The sequence below is a fragment of the Hippocampus zosterae genome, chromosome 8, assembly GCF_025434085.1.
Source record: "Hippocampus zosterae strain Florida chromosome 8, ASM2543408v3, whole genome shotgun sequence".
Classification (NCBI taxonomy): Eukaryota; Metazoa; Chordata; class Actinopteri; order Syngnathiformes; family Syngnathidae; genus Hippocampus; species Hippocampus zosterae.
Window position 1 is genome coordinate 5,179,363 of NC_067458.1, and position 19,991 is coordinate 5,199,353.

General features: G+C 43.7%; 1 protein-coding gene across 1 annotated transcript in view; it reads right to left on the bottom strand.

Moving 5' to 3' along the window:
- gpc1a (glypican 1a) overlaps positions 1–13,067 on the bottom strand; it is a 34,150-nt gene extending 21,083 nt beyond the window's left edge. Inside the window, exon 1 of the mRNA XM_052073436.1 lies at positions 12,498–13,067. Within this exon, the coding sequence (XP_051929396.1) occupies positions 12,498–12,684 (187 nt within the window). The 5' untranslated portion in view covers positions 12,685–13,067. The remainder of the gene's footprint in view (positions 1–12,497) is intronic.
- Between the last annotated feature and the right edge of the window lie 6,924 nt (positions 13,068–19,991).

Genomic DNA, 19,991 nt, shown 5'->3' on the forward strand with positions numbered 1-19,991 from the left:
TGAAATATTGACATGTGCCGATAAAACAACAAACAGTAGCATTTATAACTGTGTAAATGTACTTACAGATAGTGCCTGAACTTGGTCAAAAGAAAGAGGATGAAAGTGGATGTGATCAAACCTCTCCACTGTTATGATTCAAAATGGTTGCCCCACTGACTTTTTGGGTGGTTTTAACTACTTCCACCACTAGGGGCACTACACTTCAGTGTAATACAATCACTGGGGACAGAATAAACGCTTAGGTTTATGAAAATTTATTGAGGAGCTCAATGTTGCAATGACTTCACTGAAACATCATTTAATGTGTAATATAAAGTGAATAGTCAAACTGGGAATTACAGTATCAGATTACAGTCTTCCTGGAGCATTGTTCTCCAGTTAATTGAATTTGAAAGCATTTTTTCGTTTTATTAGACCAATGTTCACTAATTGACGCTTGCAGCCTTAGAGACCAAATGATGGCCGCAATGCCAAGCTTTTCATTTTCTTTTTCTTTTTTCATCAGTGATTCGCTTTTGTTTTCCAAAGCTACCTTTTGGTAACATGCCTACCTGATTCCATCTTGAAAAGCAATCATAACTCAACTCAGGTGTCGACCAGAAAAAGACCTATAGCTTAACCTTTTCATGTACAAATAACCTACATCAGGATTTTTGTTCTCAAGTGTTTTATTAGTCTTTAGACATGAAAAAAGGAATGGAAGTGAATGGCATAAGGGTCCATTGTAATAGTTGATGCACAACTGTCACATTAAAATTAGTTATTATAAGCTTGCTGAAAGCTTTTCCACAAAAGAATTAGAATTCCTGGGGAACGGAGTAGGCTGAAAGTGTTACTGTCAAATACATCAGAAATTGGCATTGTCTGATGACAAATTTTCAACAATGGAGGTGGTCGCTAAGGTCCATTTTTGATGGTAACATAGGGCCTGATCTACTAAAGATTTCTGCATGCAAAAACGGGTCCCAACTTGATTGCAAAAACAAACAGATGCTGATGTGCTAAGCAGGCACACCTAGGACTGCATTCCATGGTGAAAACCATCAGAACTAACTGACGCACAACAAACTTTTCAGCAGGGTGGTCACCAACACTTTCACCACCATGGCGAGAAGGATGGAAAATTTAATATCGATCCAAAGTGATCTGGCTTTTACAGAACTTGTCTATGAGCTGATCATTTGTATCAGGTGTGTTGCAGCAGGGAATGGCCTATTTCAAAACGGTTTTCATATATAGAGCGCACCACATGATAAGGCGTTCAGAATAGAAGCTACAATATAGTGGCTGGGGTTGCAGTATGCATTCACGAGATGGAGCGACGCTAAAGGGAATACATCCATCCATTCCATTTTCAGAGCTGCTTTATCCTTACAAGGGTCGCGGGACATGCTGTCTTCAGCCAGTAGGCGGGGGACACCCTGCCAGCCAATCACAGGGCACACAGAGACGAACAACCATCCACGCTTACACTCACACCTTGGGGCAAATTCGAGTGTTCCATTAACCTGTTATGCATGTTTTTGGAATGTGGAAGGAAACCGGAGTACCCGGAGAAAACCCACGCAGGCACGGGAGAAAAACATGCAAATTCCATACAGGAAGGCCAGAGCTGGAATCGAACCCTGCACTGCTCACCTCTGCAATGTGAAATTGATGTGCTCACCAGTCGACCACTAGGCTGCCAAAGGGAATACAATACACTACAAGACAGTGCTTTATTTATGTTGAGCATTCGCAACCGCTGCAGCTGCAACAAAACCCTTTACAGAACAATTTAAATACTACGTCCAAGAAATCAGAAGATTGATCCATAAAAACGGTTAATTAGATTATAAGGCGCACCATTGGCTTTTCAGAAAAGTGAATGCTTTTAGGTGCACCTTATAGTGCGGAAAATACGGTACATTTTTTTATCTGGATACTTACTTACATACTTACTTAAAATGTGTCTCAGAGCAAGCCATTTTGAATTTGGCAAACTGTTTCATTAAATATCATCGACATTACATGAGAAACATCCCCACAACAAGTTTCTCTGCCCATGACTCAGAAGCCATGTTGGCCACTGATCCAACTATACGGCCGGAAGCCCAATTATATCATATCGAAAAAGCTGAGTTGCATTCCAATTTGTTGGCTCTACGGATTTACAGCATTATTTTCTGATAAGCAGAACATATTTGATTGATCGGTGAAGTTGCAGGTGGAGGGTAGTTGTTTGCCAATTTTTCTGCTGCATGCACCACACGCACAGCTCTGAAAATGAATTTACAACTGTTTTCAAATATGGGGCGAACAGAATTATAAGGTGCATAGAATAGAATGTACGATAGTGATGAAGTGATGCCATCATTAGTGTTTTTTTCTTGGGGATCCTCATTTTATTCCACACCTATATTCTACTAAAAGGATCTTATGATGTTGCCATCAATACAAAAGTCATATCAGTAAATACTTGTTGTGGCAGATGTCGATAGCAACTGTCACTGGTTTTCTTTTCCAGTGAGGCCTTTGTAGGAAAGGACTCAGTGTCACTTTGACTCATGGATTTAACCAAATTGAGGTACACTGCAGTGTCAATTAATCCAAAGACACGCTTCTGTTTGTAGAGTCAGTAAGCTGGATCGAGGTCACCAGACGCACAATTTAGAAGATCAGGTCACTGCAATTCATGACGCAAACTCACACCGGAGGGGAAATTTATATTGGAGCTTTAATCCTTCTAAACACACACAAACACACACACACACACACACACACACGATCAAACGGTGATTAACAGTTTGGCAAACTTCCTTCCTTAATCTCCATTCTGTACTGTTCAAGACACCTTATTTTGCCTTTAGTTAGCATTTAAAGTCATGAGTTATGTAAAGGAATTAAAAAACAATTCATGACAGCATGTACGGATAACGAGGGCAACACTGACGCTGGAATAGACTAGAATACAAACACATAATTATCATTATGCCCTAAAATGTCTTGTATCTTAATGCTCAAGGGCGTTTATTGCAATTTTATATGCTTCACAATGTCAGAGCTTGTGAATGCACAAGTGAGATAAAATTATGTCAGGCAGGAAGTGACCCTTGCACTATAAAGGCTTTCTTATTGTAACTTAACTCAACTCTCCCTGAAGAAGGCTTTTAACACAAGGCAGTGTTTACTCGAGTCTTACATCAACACACACTTAAAAACAACAGCATCAAGCCATTGTATGACCAATGGAAAATGAAATGAGAGACAAACAGCAGCTGAGTGAGTACAACTTCAGCACTCTGGCACTTTTTGGGGTCTGGACTGCCTCAGCCATCATACATCGCATCAAAGTAGCTTGTTGCTGTGCAGTAAAAGTGGAGCAATGGTTTGAATTTATTTGCTCCTTTCCTTTCATAATGAGCGTCTTACACTAACCATATCACTAAAAATGGCAACGTATTACCTAAATGAAAGACTGTGCCTGTTTTTCCGTCATGTCCTTTCGACACCCATTAACCGAACCAGTATGTGACTCAACATCCCACATAACCTTCAAGCAGACTTTTCCTTTGAAATCCACTGAAGAACAAAGCACAGCGAAAAGAGAAACAGAAGAGGTTTCATGGCGAAAGAGGAAGGTAAATAATATTCAATGAGTGCAGCGGTGAGAAATGTCAATGGTGGGAGAGAGAAGCAAAAAGAACGGGTTCAAAGCATTATAAAGCTGTTATCTGTTGCGAAGTGTCTCAGAAAAAAAGAAAATGATCAATTGACCTGAATTACTAAAGATAAAGTCAGTGGACTTGATATGAGAGCATTGGAAAAAAATGCAGTGATGTATACTTGCATAGCACAATTTTACCGTTTTAAAATTTCACCTCATGAGTGTGCGCTCAGCGTGTGTGTGTGTGTGTGTGTGTGTGTGTGTGTGCGTGTGTGTGTGTGTGTGTGTGCATGCATGCCTGTGCATGTGTGTGTGAGTTTGAGACAGGGAGGTGCTTCAATATTTGTGTGAAACATTACCAGACTAAAATTACTTTACCACAGACCAGACCTGTCTGCTGCCCACCGAGTGTGTGTATGGTGTGCATGTGTGTGTCCAAAGTGCCCTAACCTACTGTATAATACTATAATTTTAGGTCATTTGGGGAGGCGCTAAATGCCCTGAAACTAACTGTCGCTTTGCCTTTTTTTTCACTGTGTAAAACACAACAACACATGCCAACTGCTATGTGAGCACAGTATGGGAGAATAAATGCCTGACTGTGCAAATTTGTGCAGCCAAAGACGGATCAGTCAGGATGGGGCAGCGGTCACAGCAGCTATCTCTGACTGCCTGATTTAGGATATATTAGCAGCAGACTCTTACTGGCAACTGTGTAGATAAAAGTATTCATATAACAAGCATTGCTCTGTGTGTGGTGTGTGGGTGTGTGGTTGGGTGGGCGTGTACATATACTGCACTTCAAGATCTGAAAATGTGGAAACTAATAAGCATGTGTATTCTTTTGCAACTTCAGCATGCGTTAGATGCCAGGTTGTGAACTAGAAACTGCTCACACGTAGATTAACTGATCGGGATTAGCGGGAGATTAGACATCGGGCCTTAATCCAACAATGCTGTAATGGTCCTGCTGATGGGAAGGTGGCAAATAAAAAGTGGTTTTGTGGGGGGTTTTGTCTGTGTGCACGGGTGTATGACTGAGCGATTCACTTGCATATTTGCCAGTAGTTTGATTTGACAGGGTATGGTGGGGATGAGAAAATGTGCGGTAAAAGCATGAGCAAGGGCACATCAGCAGCAGTGCTCAGCGTTGTTCTTTCACAAATCTCTTGGATGAGAGGAATATGAGGGACACAATATGAGGGCAGACATTACCAGGTCGACTAGAGAAATGTGTCGATATGCACACTAACTGCCTGATCACAGCCACGTCGATGAAAGGGTTTGGATTGAAGCCTAAGTAGAAAGACACTTGCAATTCAACGCTACCGCTTGAAGCCGATTCACTCGGTGGGCTCGTCTGCACCTTCCTATTGTTAAAATATTTGCACGATACAGATCTGTCAGATCTATGTTCCACTGAACGAAAAAGACGCTTTCTCATTAAGGCCACTTTTATCCTGCCTGGGGGAAATCAAAACCTGGATGACACAAAATTTCTTGAATTTCAATGAAAAGAAGACAGAGGTGACACTGTTTGGTCCCAGTGGCCCTTGTACATCCCATCTGGTATTCTATATGTTACACATACAGCACATTTGACAATAAAGTTGTCTTCAATTCAATTCAATTTTAACCATTTCATGCATAAATAATGGTAACCTGTCAACTGATAAGCTGTCCGCTCAAGTAACCGCTGTCCCTGAAAGGGTTAATAGTAGTTTTCACTTATAATTACCCTTGTATGCCATTTAAGAATAAAACTAAATAAAATATACTGTACACAGCTGTATACAGTTGTTGGTGACAGGTGCCCTCTTCAACACATGCGTTGAAAGTGTAAGTTTACATGGGAATTTGGGGGGAATGTGAGAATCAATACGAATAATACATTTTGGACTTGGGAGAATTCCTCTAAAGTAACAGTGCTGCAACCTTACAGTGAACAGTGTCAGCATCTCTGCACTAGCTGGAGGGAGTACAAAGGTTAGTGAAATGGAAAGTAGGGCACTGTGACGACTCCATGCGCACACTGAGCATGGGTGGAGATAACCACTAACGAGAATGTCCAAATGCCCTTAACTTAAAATTACCAACCACAGTGTATGACAATTCATGTTCAACTGTTGTACGTACCAGAATAGGAGGTGAGAGCTCTTCCCCAACCACCTCTGTACTTGAAGAGCTCCTTTCCAAAAGGAGATGACAGCTAAAAGCTACAATGTAAATGGTCTTGCCGTGCAAGCCATTGTTTACCTATGAGTTGTTGTTAATAAATGAAAACAGCATGGGTGGCTCGTGGTTAGCTCATCTATCTCCTGCACTAGTCTGTTAAGTCTGAGGAAGTCATAGAAACATATATTTGTACGAAGCTGTGTCTTTACAAGCGGCCCGGTGGACGACTGGTTCGTGCATTAGCCTCACAGTGCAGACATGCAGGGCTTGATTCCTCTGGCCTTCCTGTGTGCAGTTTGCATGTTCTCCCCGTGCCTGCATAGGTTTTCTTTGGATACTCCGGTTTCTTATCACATTCCCAAAACATGCATGCGAGGTTCATGGAACACTCTAAATTGTCCCTAGGTGTGAGCATGAATGGATGTATATCTATGTGTGCCCTGCGATTGGTTTGCAACCAGATAAGGGTGTACCCCGCCTACTGCCCAAAGACAGCTGAGATAGGCTCCAGCTCCCTCCGCGAACATTGTGAGGATAAAGCGGATCAGAAAATGGATGGATGGATGGATGGATGTGTCTTTACAAACATAGTCTTATCGTTCATACATCCGATTACTGCCATCTTGCTGTCATAATTCAAGGTCATGGTCAAGCTCATCTTTATTGTCAAATATGCAGCATAGATGAAATTTCTTCATTTGCCTTGCTCTATATTTGTGAGAACGTCAACCTTTTGCCAGCCAAATGCAGACATCAATGCCTCCAGCCCACTACAGAGAAATAATATCTTGTCATTAGATACTTTGTTCTCTTTTACAAGTGTGCTTGCTGTTCATGCTGTTTTTTCAGTTAATGATGGTGGGGTGATGAGGGAAACACTTTTGTGTTTGTGTGTGGCTGGATATAAAACAAGCGCATGTTTTGCTCTCCATTCAACAACACTTTACACCTCGAGCTTTGTCCACTGCTGTGCTCATTAAAAACAATTTTTGTGCACAAATGCATTGAGACAGACATAAATCTAGTACGCTATTTAACGTTTTAAGTACGCATATGCACAAGCGCAACACGTGTTGTATGCAAACGCCTAATTATTCCACTGCGACATCGATGCTAGTTTTGTCACCTTGTCTTTGGCATTTTGCATTGCATGTCAGTATTCATCCTTTCATGCACCCTGTAACCTGTTAACATGATACGCTGTCCACTGTAGTAACTGCTGTCCCTGAAAGGGGTTAAACTGGCAGACTTTGCTCAGACAAAGCAATGCAGTGTTTGGTTCAATACACAACATGTAGTTCTCTTTGGCTTTTTTCCATTCAACACACACATTAAAAAAATATAAAACATACACACAGATACATACAGCAAGGCTCAAAATAATAGGTTTCGCATCGCATTTTCAAAGGAAAAATTTGCATTTTCTGCCTCATCAAAGCGTATTGAATAGTAAAACTGAGAATAAGCCACCAACAGATAGAAGTAGAAGAGGAAGAAGAACCACCAAGGAGGTCCCTAAAAGCTTTGCATGGCTCACGTCATGTACCACGGATCGTCAGAGGTCGAGGGAATTTCGGCTATTTGTAAAGGTATTAAATTTTTTACTTTCAGTGCATCTTTACTTTTGAAAGCCTCATGAAAATAAATTCAAACATAAGTGAAAATGAGTATACACTAAAATGAAGTTGATTGAAGTTCAGCATGCTGCAGGATTTGGCTTGGAGCAAGAGGGAAAACCAAGCTCATCAGACACGGTATCGTGTTTACCGTACTTAAACACGTCATGCCACCTCCTTTAAACTATATCATCTCTTTTTGAATGTTACACTGACGCGACTTTATTTAGTTTAACAAAGTGAAGCCACACTTGTGATCGGCGCTGGGAGTACCCGCGTGACACCTACTTCTTCGGTAGTCTCTTAGTAACAGGTCTCAGCAAGTTCTTCTTCTGGTCGGCAGACAAAGCATCATTACAGGGAACTGGAAATTAAAAATGCGATCGATTCCGGTGTGTGGAGTTCCGTTCCAATCGATTTTTGAGACTCAATGGACAACCCTAACTATATCTGACAGTTACCTCATGCGTCACTGTCCAAACCGGCTAGTAGGTTTTTGTCAACACCCGCCAAAATAAATTTTATCCCGCATTTGACTGGTTGGTGGGTGTTAATTTAGAACCGTTAGACAATACTTTGCGCTCGACTTGTGCCGGTCACAAGAAAATAGGGCATTAAATATGGAGGACTCGAAGGAAGTGACACAAAGAACACATGACGTGAGATGAGTGACAGACAAGAGATCATAAATTTCCTCTTGCATTACTCCACCAAGAATATTGCACAATATCCATTCATTTTCCGATCAGCTTATCCTCACGAGGGTCGCAGTGGTTGCTGGAGCCCATCCCAGCTGTCTTCGGACAGTAGGTGGGGGACACCCTGAACCGGTTACCAGCCAATTGCAGGGCATGCAGAGACGAAAAACCATCCACGCCCACACTCACACCTAGGGACAATTTAGAGTGTCCAATCAGCCTGCCATGCATGTTTTTGGAATGTGGGAGGAAAACGGAGCAGCCAGAAAAAACCCACGCTGGCCCGGGGAGAACATGCAAACTCCACACAGGGAGGGCGGAGCTGGAATTGAACCCGGTACCTCTGCACTGTGAGGTCGACGTGCTAACCACTGGACGACCGGGCCGCCTTCTGCACAATATTTCATAGTATATCAAATCCTTTTGAAATCATATTCATGTTGGTGAAACACGTTTTTAATGTGTACAATCAATGTCTATACTTCTTCTATGTAAGCCGAACAGACTCTTTTAAAATGTATTTATTTTTTTAGTGCAATGTCTTGATTCAGACATGTAGTCAATAAAAGTGGAGTTGATAAGTACTAGAGTACAAGATTGTGATCCTTAAAAATGATATTCGATACTTTTGGCAAGCCATAGATTTTTGTGATGCCATTGAGCAGTAGACCTCTCTTTTAGCGTACGGGAAGCATTCGGTCCCTCTCTCGAAGCTATCCTCTCAGTAAATGAACCTACTCAGTCATCAAGGACATATAAGACAGGAGACACTTTTATTCTTTTAGTTGATAGGCACTCACGTTGCTCTGTTGTCACTCAAGAACTCTCATCGAAAGCGGGAGGCTGCGCCACGTTATCCACCCCCCCTCCCATTAACAACTTGGTGTAACCTTGCGCAAAACAAAGTAGTGCCATCCACATAACACAGTGGCAAGCATTGCACTCAACATTATGTTCACAAGGCAAATCATTGTAGAAATGTAGGTTAATTCAAAAGTTCACAGAGTCCAACTATTTCCAGTTGATGAACTGCACCAATAAACAAAATGCAGGCTCTTGAGTTGACATGAAGTCTTATCGCACATGTTACCAAACATATTTCAATGGTTGCAAAATGAGAAATATTCTTTCAAATGTTAATTGACATTACATTGTCTTACATGTTACTTCATAAAACCAAACTCCAATAAACAAACACAATCCAATGCAGTCCTGAGTCCAATTCTCAGTAACCAGAAAAAAAACATAATGGTTTCATTTTGTTGCGCCAGGTCATTTGATCACATGGGTGTGTGCGTATCTGCGAAATAATGCATTTGTGAGTGAAACTTTTTGAAGGTATTGGATTTCACGACTTTTAAACACACACCACACATATACAAAAAATGATGAGCTGAACTTTACCACAGACCTGGTGAATTATACAATGTGTGAGAAAATGTGCTTGCAGGCACAAAGACAAAGTGACAGACAGCACGAAAGATGATGACTTGCATTCACACGGCATGAAACCTGTGGGACAATAGTGATGTGAGTAGGGAGTGAGAAGATATTAGGACTGTTCAGACATGTAGCATACATACCACAATAAACTAAACATATTGTTTGGCTTCAACGACACTTCACAAAAATATACTTTATGTTATTAACCTTACACTGTTCGTTAAATGGTCAATTCATAAATGTTGATGCATTAATCATTAAACAGTCTACTTTCTGCCAAGAAATTGTCAAGTGCAGTGGCGGTGAGGTAAAGTGCTATTTAAATGCACCCCATTTATCATTATGATCAAATTGGATTTTTTATTTTTTCGACGATTAAATATTTTTCCAAAAAAACTACAATTAGTAACCATTTGAGTTGGTTTGGGCTTCACTGTTCACACAGTAAACAAACGGCAAACACAGATATTGAGTGCACGTATCTATCTATCTATCTATCTATCTATCTATCTATCTATCTATCTATCTATCTATCTATCTATCTATCTATCTATCTATCTATCTATCTATCTATCTATCTATCTATCTATCTATCTATCTATCTATCTATCTACTGTATTTATCTATCTATCTATCCATCTGTCCAACTGCCTGTCCATCCATCCATCCATTATCCATCCATCCATCCATCCATCTGATCAAAAACAGTTGTCATAAGATAAAAAGGGAAATGAGAGGGCTGTGACAAAAAGAGAGTTTACAATAAGCACTGAAAGGGGAAGTCAACCCAAAAAGTCTATTTATGTTGAACATGAACATGAACATGTTTTTCCCGCTTGTTGTCAACTGGAAATGACATCACAGTTGCTCAGGGCTCAGTTAACGACCAATCATGGCTCAGCTTCAGAAAGCAGGTAAGCTGTGATTGGACGTTACCTGAGCTCTGATCAGCTGTGATGTCATTTTCAGTTGAGAAAAGCCTTCTGAGATGGCTAAAAACGGGTGGAGTCTGCTGCTTAACTCATCTTCTACAAACGCAATATTAATCCGAATGCTGTGTTTACATCAGTGAAGGCACACAAGACATATTATTGTGAAGACAATTTTTGGGTTGACTCAAAGATTCAAGATTAAGATTTGTTTTCATATGCTACTGAACTGTATAGCTAAATTGCATCCTACAAAAAAACAAACAAAGAAACAAACAGAAAACTTTGTAAGATGGAACACAATAACGTCTGGACCCTATATTCCTACAAAGTTCTGACATGTCTGCCACAATTATTTGCATCAAATATTGTTTGGATCAGGAGTCATTGTCAACAAATATTTTTTTAAGTGTGTCATACACAGTGGAGATGAGTCTGTTGCTCCCGGAGCACCAGAGCTTTCGTACCGGTATGTACATTTACAAAAATTATGAGCCTCTCTTTTGGGGAATTCTCCTGCCTCTCAGTAATCTTCCATGCCTGTCACTTTTATTCTACATCTGTTTGTCAGCTTCCATTATTTTGTCGGGAGGCAAATCTCTTGTTTAAATAACTAGAGCGTATCATGGTCTAAGAGACTAAGACATTGTGTTCCTCATCTGTCAATAAAACATGAGTTTTTAATGGAGAGAAAGGGAGTGAGCTGTGTATGGACTCCTTGGCTATCCCTGAAGCACCCACTGAGTCCTTGAGTGACTCACTTCTCTCTCTCTCTCTCTCTTTCTCTCTCTCTCTCGCTCTCTCTCTCTCTCTCTCTCTCTCTCTCTCCCTCTCTCTCTCTCTCTCTCTCTCTCTCTCTCTCTCTTGATTTCTCTCTTGTTTCCCCATCCCTCCCTCTTTGTACATCACCCAATCCTCCAGTCTCCTTCCCTCCTGCCTCCGTCTGCCCACAAATTACTTGTTCTAACTGCATTTATATGCCTTTTTTGTCTGTGTGTTGATATCTGCTTCAGCATCAACCACCCACACACGCAAACTCCTTCATATCACACCACACAAGACATATGTGAATGACCTTCTGCATCACAAAGCTTGCACACAAGCACACCACAGTCTTTTGTCTCCTTATTTCCGGGCTGTTGCCGCTGTCCATCTTTAAGTGATAAAAGACACAGGCAGATGATTGCCTTCAAGAAAAAAGCCACTTTATTTCCCAATCCCTTCTCTTCTCACAGTTCAAACACTTCGACCTCTGACTCTGGCGTTTGATGTGTGGTTGACTGACAAGCTGACCAACCACTTCTCAATCTGATTGATTATATGACATGCAGGTATTTTACTGGTGCATTATAAAAAATATTGTTTGCCCCGGCATAACCACCTCCAAATGTTCAGACCAGTTTGTTGTTGGTGGTGTTGTTGTTTATAATTTGTGGTAGCACAGATAAGCATCACATGCAGTTTTATATCATGCCACAGCCAGGAATTATTTCAGCACCACACGTACACACATGGGGAAATTGGCATACACATTGACGCAATTCCAACTGATGCAAATGTAACATATTTTGTATTCTTTTTATAAATGGTCATTTGCTTTTGGAGGGATGCAGTGAAAACCACACCAAAAGACTAGATCATAGATTATTTTGCCAACCTGCCCAACAATCCTCATCTTGATGAAAATTGATATAAAGTGTACAGGGTGCAACCCCAGGTGGATCGTCAGAGAAATTGGAAACGAGAATGCTGTACACTGTTCTGCAAGTAAGTGATATCATATTTACAGTGCATGAGGAGCCCAATGTTTTCAGGAGGAATAAAACAAAACCATCAGATTCTCATGCAGAATGATAAATCAAAGAAGAACAATTTCAATCATTTTCACTCAGTCTCACCGATTTTTTTTTTTGAGAGAGAGAGATAATGGTTCAAGTGTAGAAACACTAAAGTGTTTTATTTTGCTTCATGTTTTCCCTAAACTCACCTGAGGTCTCCGTTTGAGGTACTCCGACCAGCGTGAAGCCCTTCCCAGTGTAGAACTGCCGCAAGTCGGCGCAGCTCCTGTCCGGTGCAGGCCCAGCTGCCCCGCTCAGACCCGGCAGCAGAGAGAGCGCCGGGACAAGCATCTTCACAAGCGTAGTCCAAAAATATCCGGCCGGTAAAAACTGCATTTTAGGACGTATCGGGAGTTCTTCGAATCGTTCTTGTCGTATCGGGCACCATAGGAGTGTGGCGGTCGTTTCAACCAGCGACGGGTCCGATAGAGGAACTATGAGAGGGATAAGCAGGATACAGACCGGGCTGGAAGCCTGCTGTATTTTTGCGGACGAGAGACAACGACGCGCGGCTGCGAGTGTCAGGTACAGCCCGCAACCCGTCTCCTTCTCCTTCTTCGGGGCGGAGGGATGCCGTAGACAAAGACAGAGAGAGAGAGAGAGAGAGAGAGAGAGAGAGAGAGAGAGAGAGAGAGAGAGAGAGAGAGAGAGAGAGAGAGAGAGAGAGATAGAGAGAGAGAGAGAGAGAGAGAGAGAGAGAGAGAGAGAGAGAAAGAAAGAGAGAGGAGAGATGTCACTATCAAAGCTGGATTGATTTTACACAGGGTAACCTGCTTGTTTAAGGATAAAATATGTTGTATCAATAACGTTCCTACTACCTTCGAGAATAAAACAAGTAGCCTCTGGGGTCCGTGTGACGCTATGCCCGTTTCTGCTGTCTCACACCGTCTGACCCTCTTACTCAAGCGTTCGCACAGCGCTACCTGCAGGGTGTCAGGATTTGGAAGGCGTAACAAATGTTGATATTCTCCTCGCATTCTTCAACCAATCATCAGGTCCGCCGAGATCGGGCGGGGTGGCCATCGGGAATTTCGGGAAACGAAATTAATTTTCATTTCATTACTTTTTAATTGCCACTTTAAAGCATTGGAATTTACAACACAGATAATTATAGGGTAATTAAACATTTGACTAAGACACATTTTTTTCATTCATTTCAAGCATTTTTATTCAACAATACAACATCCATCTATCCATCCATCCATTTTCCGATCCACTTTTCAAGTCAAGTCAAGGCAACTTTATTGTCAAATGTGCTGTATGTGCAACATACAGCACAATTGACATTTCATTCCTCTCAACCACAGGAGAGAGAAGACTCCACACAGGAAAGCCGCAGCCAGAATCGAACCCTACACCTGTGTACTGTGAGGCTAACGCGCGAACCACTCGTCCACTTTTTCAGTATGCAAAGTACCAAGTCAAAATGATCTCCCCACTTAAAAAATGCAAAATATTTACTGAGGATTCTTTTTCTCTAAAATGTATGTTGATGTACCTTGCATAATCGAATGAGCCAACGTTGCACAACACACATAATAATTATCATGATCATTTTTTGTAATTACCTGAGTTTACTTTGATGACTTGCAATGAATTGAATCAGTCGGGGTTGCATAGTCGCTGCTGACAACCAGCCTCAAGCACACATAAGTCATGGTGGACTTTAGGTATGAAAAGGGTGACTAACAAAAATAAGAGGAGCCAAATAATGCAGTCAAGGAGGTAGCCCATTTCCTCATTTAGAGATGCTTTACCTTGGTGAGTATGTTCCAGATGTCACGTAGCAAAGTGGTGGTGGACCCCAAAAAGCAGGCAGGAGGGAGGAGCAGGGTGTATTTGAAGAATTGTATTCAAAACATCCATCCATCCATCCATTTTCCGAACCGCTTGATCCTCACTAGGGTCGCGGGGGGGGGGGGGGGGTGCTGGAGCCTATCCCAGCCGTCTTCGGGCAGTAGGCGGGGGACACCCTGAATCAGTTGCCAGCCAATCGCAGGATACACAGAGACGAACAACCATCCACCCCCACACTCACACCTAGGGACAATTTAGAGTGTCCAATCAGCCTGCCATGCATGTTTTAGGAATGTGGGAGGAAACCGGAGCACCCGGAGAAAACCCACGCAGGCCCGGGGAGAACATGCAAACTCCACACAGGGAGGCCGGAGCTGGAATCGAACCCGGTACAAAGAAAACTAAATCCTGAACAAAGTCCAAAGTAACAAACAAAAACCATGACTTAAACAAAAACTATCAATAACCAAAACACTACGAGAAAAAACATGACAGCAAACAAACAATGACCCGACCCAGAGTGTTCGGGCAGGAGTCCCCTTACCGACCGGTTGGTCCCCAAACCGAATCATGACAGTCATGTGTGTGGCTGTTTGCTCTTGGTTTCTGTCATGTTTTGTTCATTGTTATGTTTTAGCTTTAATCATTGAGGGAGGGGTACTGTCATGATTCGCTTTGGGGACCAACGGGTGGCACTTTGGGGCTCCCCCGGCAGCTGCACACCTGTCGGTCATTTGGTAATTGGTTGTATAAGGGGACTCCTGCTCTTGGTTATTGATAGTTTTTGTTTAAGTCATGGTTTTTGTTTGCTACTTTGGACTTTGTTTAGGATTTAGTTTTCTTTGTTTTAAATACAATTCTTCAAATACACCCTGCTCCTCCCTCCTGCCTGCTTTTTGGGGTCCACCACCTCGCTAAGTGACACCAGAACTGTTCGTGAGTCCTCGACTTCAGCTCAATGTCGGTTTGTCAAGTCAAAATCTCACTTTCCACTCCAGAAGAGTTAATGTGAAACGGTGTTGCACTGTTTGATGCGAGGTAATCAATCTCAACATCTTCCTGAAAAGGACAGCACATGAAAGTAGCGACCCACCTACTGCCCGAAGACTGCTGGGATAGTCTCCAGCACCCCCTGCAACCCTAGTGAGGATGGAGCGGTTCGGAAGATGAATGAATGAATGAATGAATGAAAGTAGTGACTGGCTCAAGCAAAGCAACGTCTTGAAAGCGTTTGTCAAACTCTGAAAGACAATCGTCAATTTGCTCTGTGTTGCGTGTCAAGTTGCTCATGGGCCTTGCCTTGCGTCTGCAGCTCTGATGCCAGCTTCTGGAAATTTGCCAATGAAAAAGCAGCTTTGAGGTGAAAATGTTGCATCTTTTGTCTGAAAGCGTTAACCAAGCTGATCATACTGGTCACTGTTTTGTCTTTTAAGGTTATTCAACAAGTTTGTCAGTACGGTTAAAAATTCCAACAGCACACTGACCGTCATTTAGATGCTCGTATTCTGTATGTCCTGATCAATACATGGAAAAACTCCTTCATCTCTGGACAGAGCCCCCAAAATCTTTGGAGGAATTTCCCACGACTGAGGCATCTCATATCAGTGTGTGGTAACAACTCGCCTGTGTGCGAGTGATCGCCTTCTCCAGATGCGCACAGAATAATGATGTCTTTCATGTTGAGTATTTTCGCACATAACGCTTGTTGGTGGATTATGCAATGGTAATTCAAGAAGTCTGTGAACGCATCATCCTGCCTGCACTTGGCAATAAATCCATTCAGCTATTCACATTCATTCGGAATATTTAGTCTAAATAGTTTATCTGTGAAAAGCTGAGATAGGATCCATTGAATGAGGGCACACAGCATCAAGAGTGAACAAATGGATCAGGATGATGCAGAGCAGTTCTCGACATCTTTAATCATAAAAATGTTTAAGATTATTCCTCTCTTACATTTTCAATTACGTAATCAAGATTATTCAATTTTTTTAAACAGCAACATTTGGGGCCATTTAATTTATGTGGTCATTTTCATGATGTGTGCAACCAAATGATCATTACCAATATGCATCTCTTGAAGGAAATCAGTCACCGGTGGAGGATTCAGAACCTTCTCATGCTCACTCTGGCAGGACTGCTGGACTTGATGGATGAGCTGTCTGACACCAGGCAGTCATTCACCACATCGAACATCCATCCAGCAGGAGAACCCGGAAAGGTCACTGGCAATCTTGAAGTTTGAGTGACACCTCGGAAATGCAGAAATCCCAAACAATATGCTGATAACAAGGAAGTCACTTGTGCTTCGCTTATATTCTGTTTAGGCTCAGATGAGAAGAGGTGGGATAAAAGGTATTCATGCTAATCCAGTCTTGAACAGTGATTGACGCGTTGACACACAGAACAATCTTGACTGGTGTCCGTCTTGCATTCCTCCAGTGATCTCTTTGGTGTGTCTCAAAACATAACGCAGTTCGGATTTTTGGAGCAGTGATGGTGTTCAAATCTTATTTTTCACTGGATACCAGATGGGTAATGAGTGCATGCACTTCTATCAATTGCATTGAAATGTTTTTCACAGGTGTTTGTTTCTCAAGACGATTTCGTTCTGCTGCAGTGGTTCCTGTGTGAGGGACCGAGATCTACGCAGAAATCCATCCATCCGTTTTCTGATCTGCTTATCCTCACAAGGGTCACAGGGTTGCTGGACTGTATCCCAGCTCTCTTCAGGCAGTAGGCGGGGGACACCCTGAACTGGTTGCCAGCCAATCGCAGGGCACACAGAGACGAAAAACCATCCACGCCCACACTCACACCAAGGGTCCAGTAGTCGACGCAGGGTCGCAGGGTCTTATCTTTTTTGCCCACAAAGAAAAAACCCGCCCCTAACGGTGAATGCGACGGTCTGATGAGACCTGCGGCGAGCGAGCCGTTTATGTATTCCGTCAACGCCTCGCGCTCAGGTTGAGACACCTGGTACAGCCACGAGGACGGTAACGGAGCGCCCGCCTGCAGGTCAATAGCGCAATCGTAGGGGCGGTGTGGAGGTAAAGAACGCGCTCGAGCCTCACTAAATACCTCCCCGAGGTCCCGATAGCAATCCGGCACTCCGTCAAGGCAGATTTCCACGGAGGGGGTGACATGTTCGTACCCCCCGACGGCCGACTGTAGACAGTGTCTATAGCAGTAAGGGCTCCAGCTGTTGATTGCTGGACGCGCCCAGGAGATTACGGGGTTGTGTACTCTTAACCATGGTAACCCGAGGACGAGGGGAGCGTTGCAAGACCGCATGACCAGAAAGCGCCGCAGCTCGATGTGATTACCCGAAAGTTGGAGCTTCAGTGGCTCCGTTCTGTGGGTTACGACCGCCAGGAGACGCCCATCGAGATCACGAATCCGCTTCCTATCGATCAGTCTCTCTAACGCACAACCTAGCTCGGAAGCGAGCTCGGTGTCAATCAGGCATACGTCCGCTCCTGAGTCCACCATGGCCCGAACCCGCTTAGACCGGGATTCCCCAGATATCGTTCCCTCAAGTACTAGTGTGTTCGGTCGCGTGTCGACTCGATCAGACTTGGGGTTTAACGCGCGTGACGGTGACTCACAGTACTCTTGTTGGAAGGAAACAGATGATCCCGGGTGACTGGTGATGGTTGAAGGGGGATCTCTCTCCTCGCCACCAACGTTCTCGCTTCCCAGCTGCATAGGCTCCTCCGCTGGTGCTGTCTCCCGGAATACTCCCCCACGTTCCTCACGGTGTGGCATGCGTCGGAACAGATCCCGCTCACCCCCACGCTCCCGGCTTCGCTCCCTCAGGCGATTGTCCATGAGTAGAGCGAGATCGATCAGTTCTTCCAGGTCGGTGCTGTGATCACGGGTCGCCAGCTCGTCCTTGAGTTGGGAGTTTAATCCTCGGCGAAACAGCCCACACAACGCTCGATCCTCGTAGCCGCTTTGCGCCGCCAGGATCCGGAACTCGATGGAGTTATCGGCGATCGATCGTCTCCCCTGGTGGAGGGCGAGTAGCCGACCATCTGCCTCTCGACCCCGCACGGGATGGTGAAACACCCGGCGGAATGCTGTCACAAACTCCGGGTACGATGATCGGAGATTTGGCTTGGCATCGCTGGTCGCAATCGCCCATGACGCCGCCGGACCTGTCAACAAACTCATAACGTAGGCCACCTTGGCGGCATCATTAGCGTAGGCAGACGGATGCTGGCAAAAAATGAGCGAGCATTGGTGGAGGAAGTGACCACACTGCCCATGCTCACCCCCGTAACGAGGGGGGTGTGGGAGCGAGGGTTCCCTCGACATAGTGGTCTGAGAGAGGGGTGCCTCCGGAGTGGTTGGATAGCTCCCTGAGGGAGGGAGTCTCCGTTCCTCCACCCGCACCAAACGAGGTTCGAGTTCATCGAACCGATGAGCCAGCATGGAGACCGTGCCTCGGAGTTCCGAAATGGCTTGGCCCTGCTGACTCATTTGCTGCTCTTTTCGGGTAAGAGCGGACAATATTCTCTCTACATCCGCGGGATCCATGGTGGCCGGAGAATTCTGTCACGTTCTGCTCGAGGGGAAAAAGACGCTCCGAGCAGAACAATGAATTAAATAAGTTGGATCCCAGGTAAAGCAGACAAGAGAGAGTATTGTCACAAATAAGGTGTCTTTAATGACAGAACGAAAAAACAACAGAAAGAGCCCGACAGGGAAAAACGGTAACAGAAAACGCTGATCAAATAAGGATCAGGAAATTAACAGAAAACGCTCGCGGCAAAAACAAACGCGAGGAGATAATCGCGCTGGTGGTAATAGTAGAAAATGCGAAATATCGAAAGTCGAAATAAGTGGGCAACAAGTATTGGCCGTAAGGCAAGTATGCAACGAGGCAAATAGCAATAGCGAAAATAGAGTGCGAGAGAGTAATGGCTCGGCGTGGAATTCTCCGGCAGTGAGAGGACTGCCGGAGTCTCTTAATAAAGGGATAAACATCACCCCGAGATTGAAAACAGGTGTGCAGTAGGTAGAGGGACAACCCCGCCACCTACTGGCCGGCACGGGACGTGACAAAGGGACAATTTAGAATGTTCAATCAGCCTGCCATACATGCTTTTTGAATGTGGGAGGAAACCGGAGTCCCCGGAGAAAACCCACGCAGGCACAGGGAAAACATGCAAACTCCATACAGAAAGGCCAGAGCTGGTATTGAACCCGGCACCTCTGCACCGTGAGGTCAACGTGCTAACCACTGGACCACCGGGCAGGCCTACACAGAAATAAAAAAAAAAAAACTGATTGAATATTGATGGCGGAAAGGCAGACACAAGGTCGTACTGATATGCAGACTGTTTCCTTAGAGCTACACCTCGAAGGAAGGCAATAGTCCACACGTTGCAGAATATTTTAGCCACACCTCAAACAGAAGTGTCGAGTGCCAGATGCACAGGCCACCAGAGTCAAATGGATTGACCTGATTGTTTATTTTAAGATACTGTACATTTTGAAAGAATTAAGAATCAACTTCAAATATACTACACATACATATACAGTAGATTGTTTTGGACTATGAATTGTATCATATATTCATTCATTCATTCATTCATTCATTTTCCGAACCGCTTTATCCTCACTCGGGTCGCGGGGGTGCTGGAACCAATCCCAGCTGTCTTCGGGCAGTAGGCGGGGGACAGCCTGAATCGGTTGCTAGCCAATCGCAGTGTATCATATATATTCTTGTCATTTCAGATGTGGTATCTGCCATTTACATTTATGGACAGAATATTCATGTATGGGCGGCCCGATTTTGGCTCCGGCCTTCCTGTGTGGAGATGGCATGTTCTCCCCGT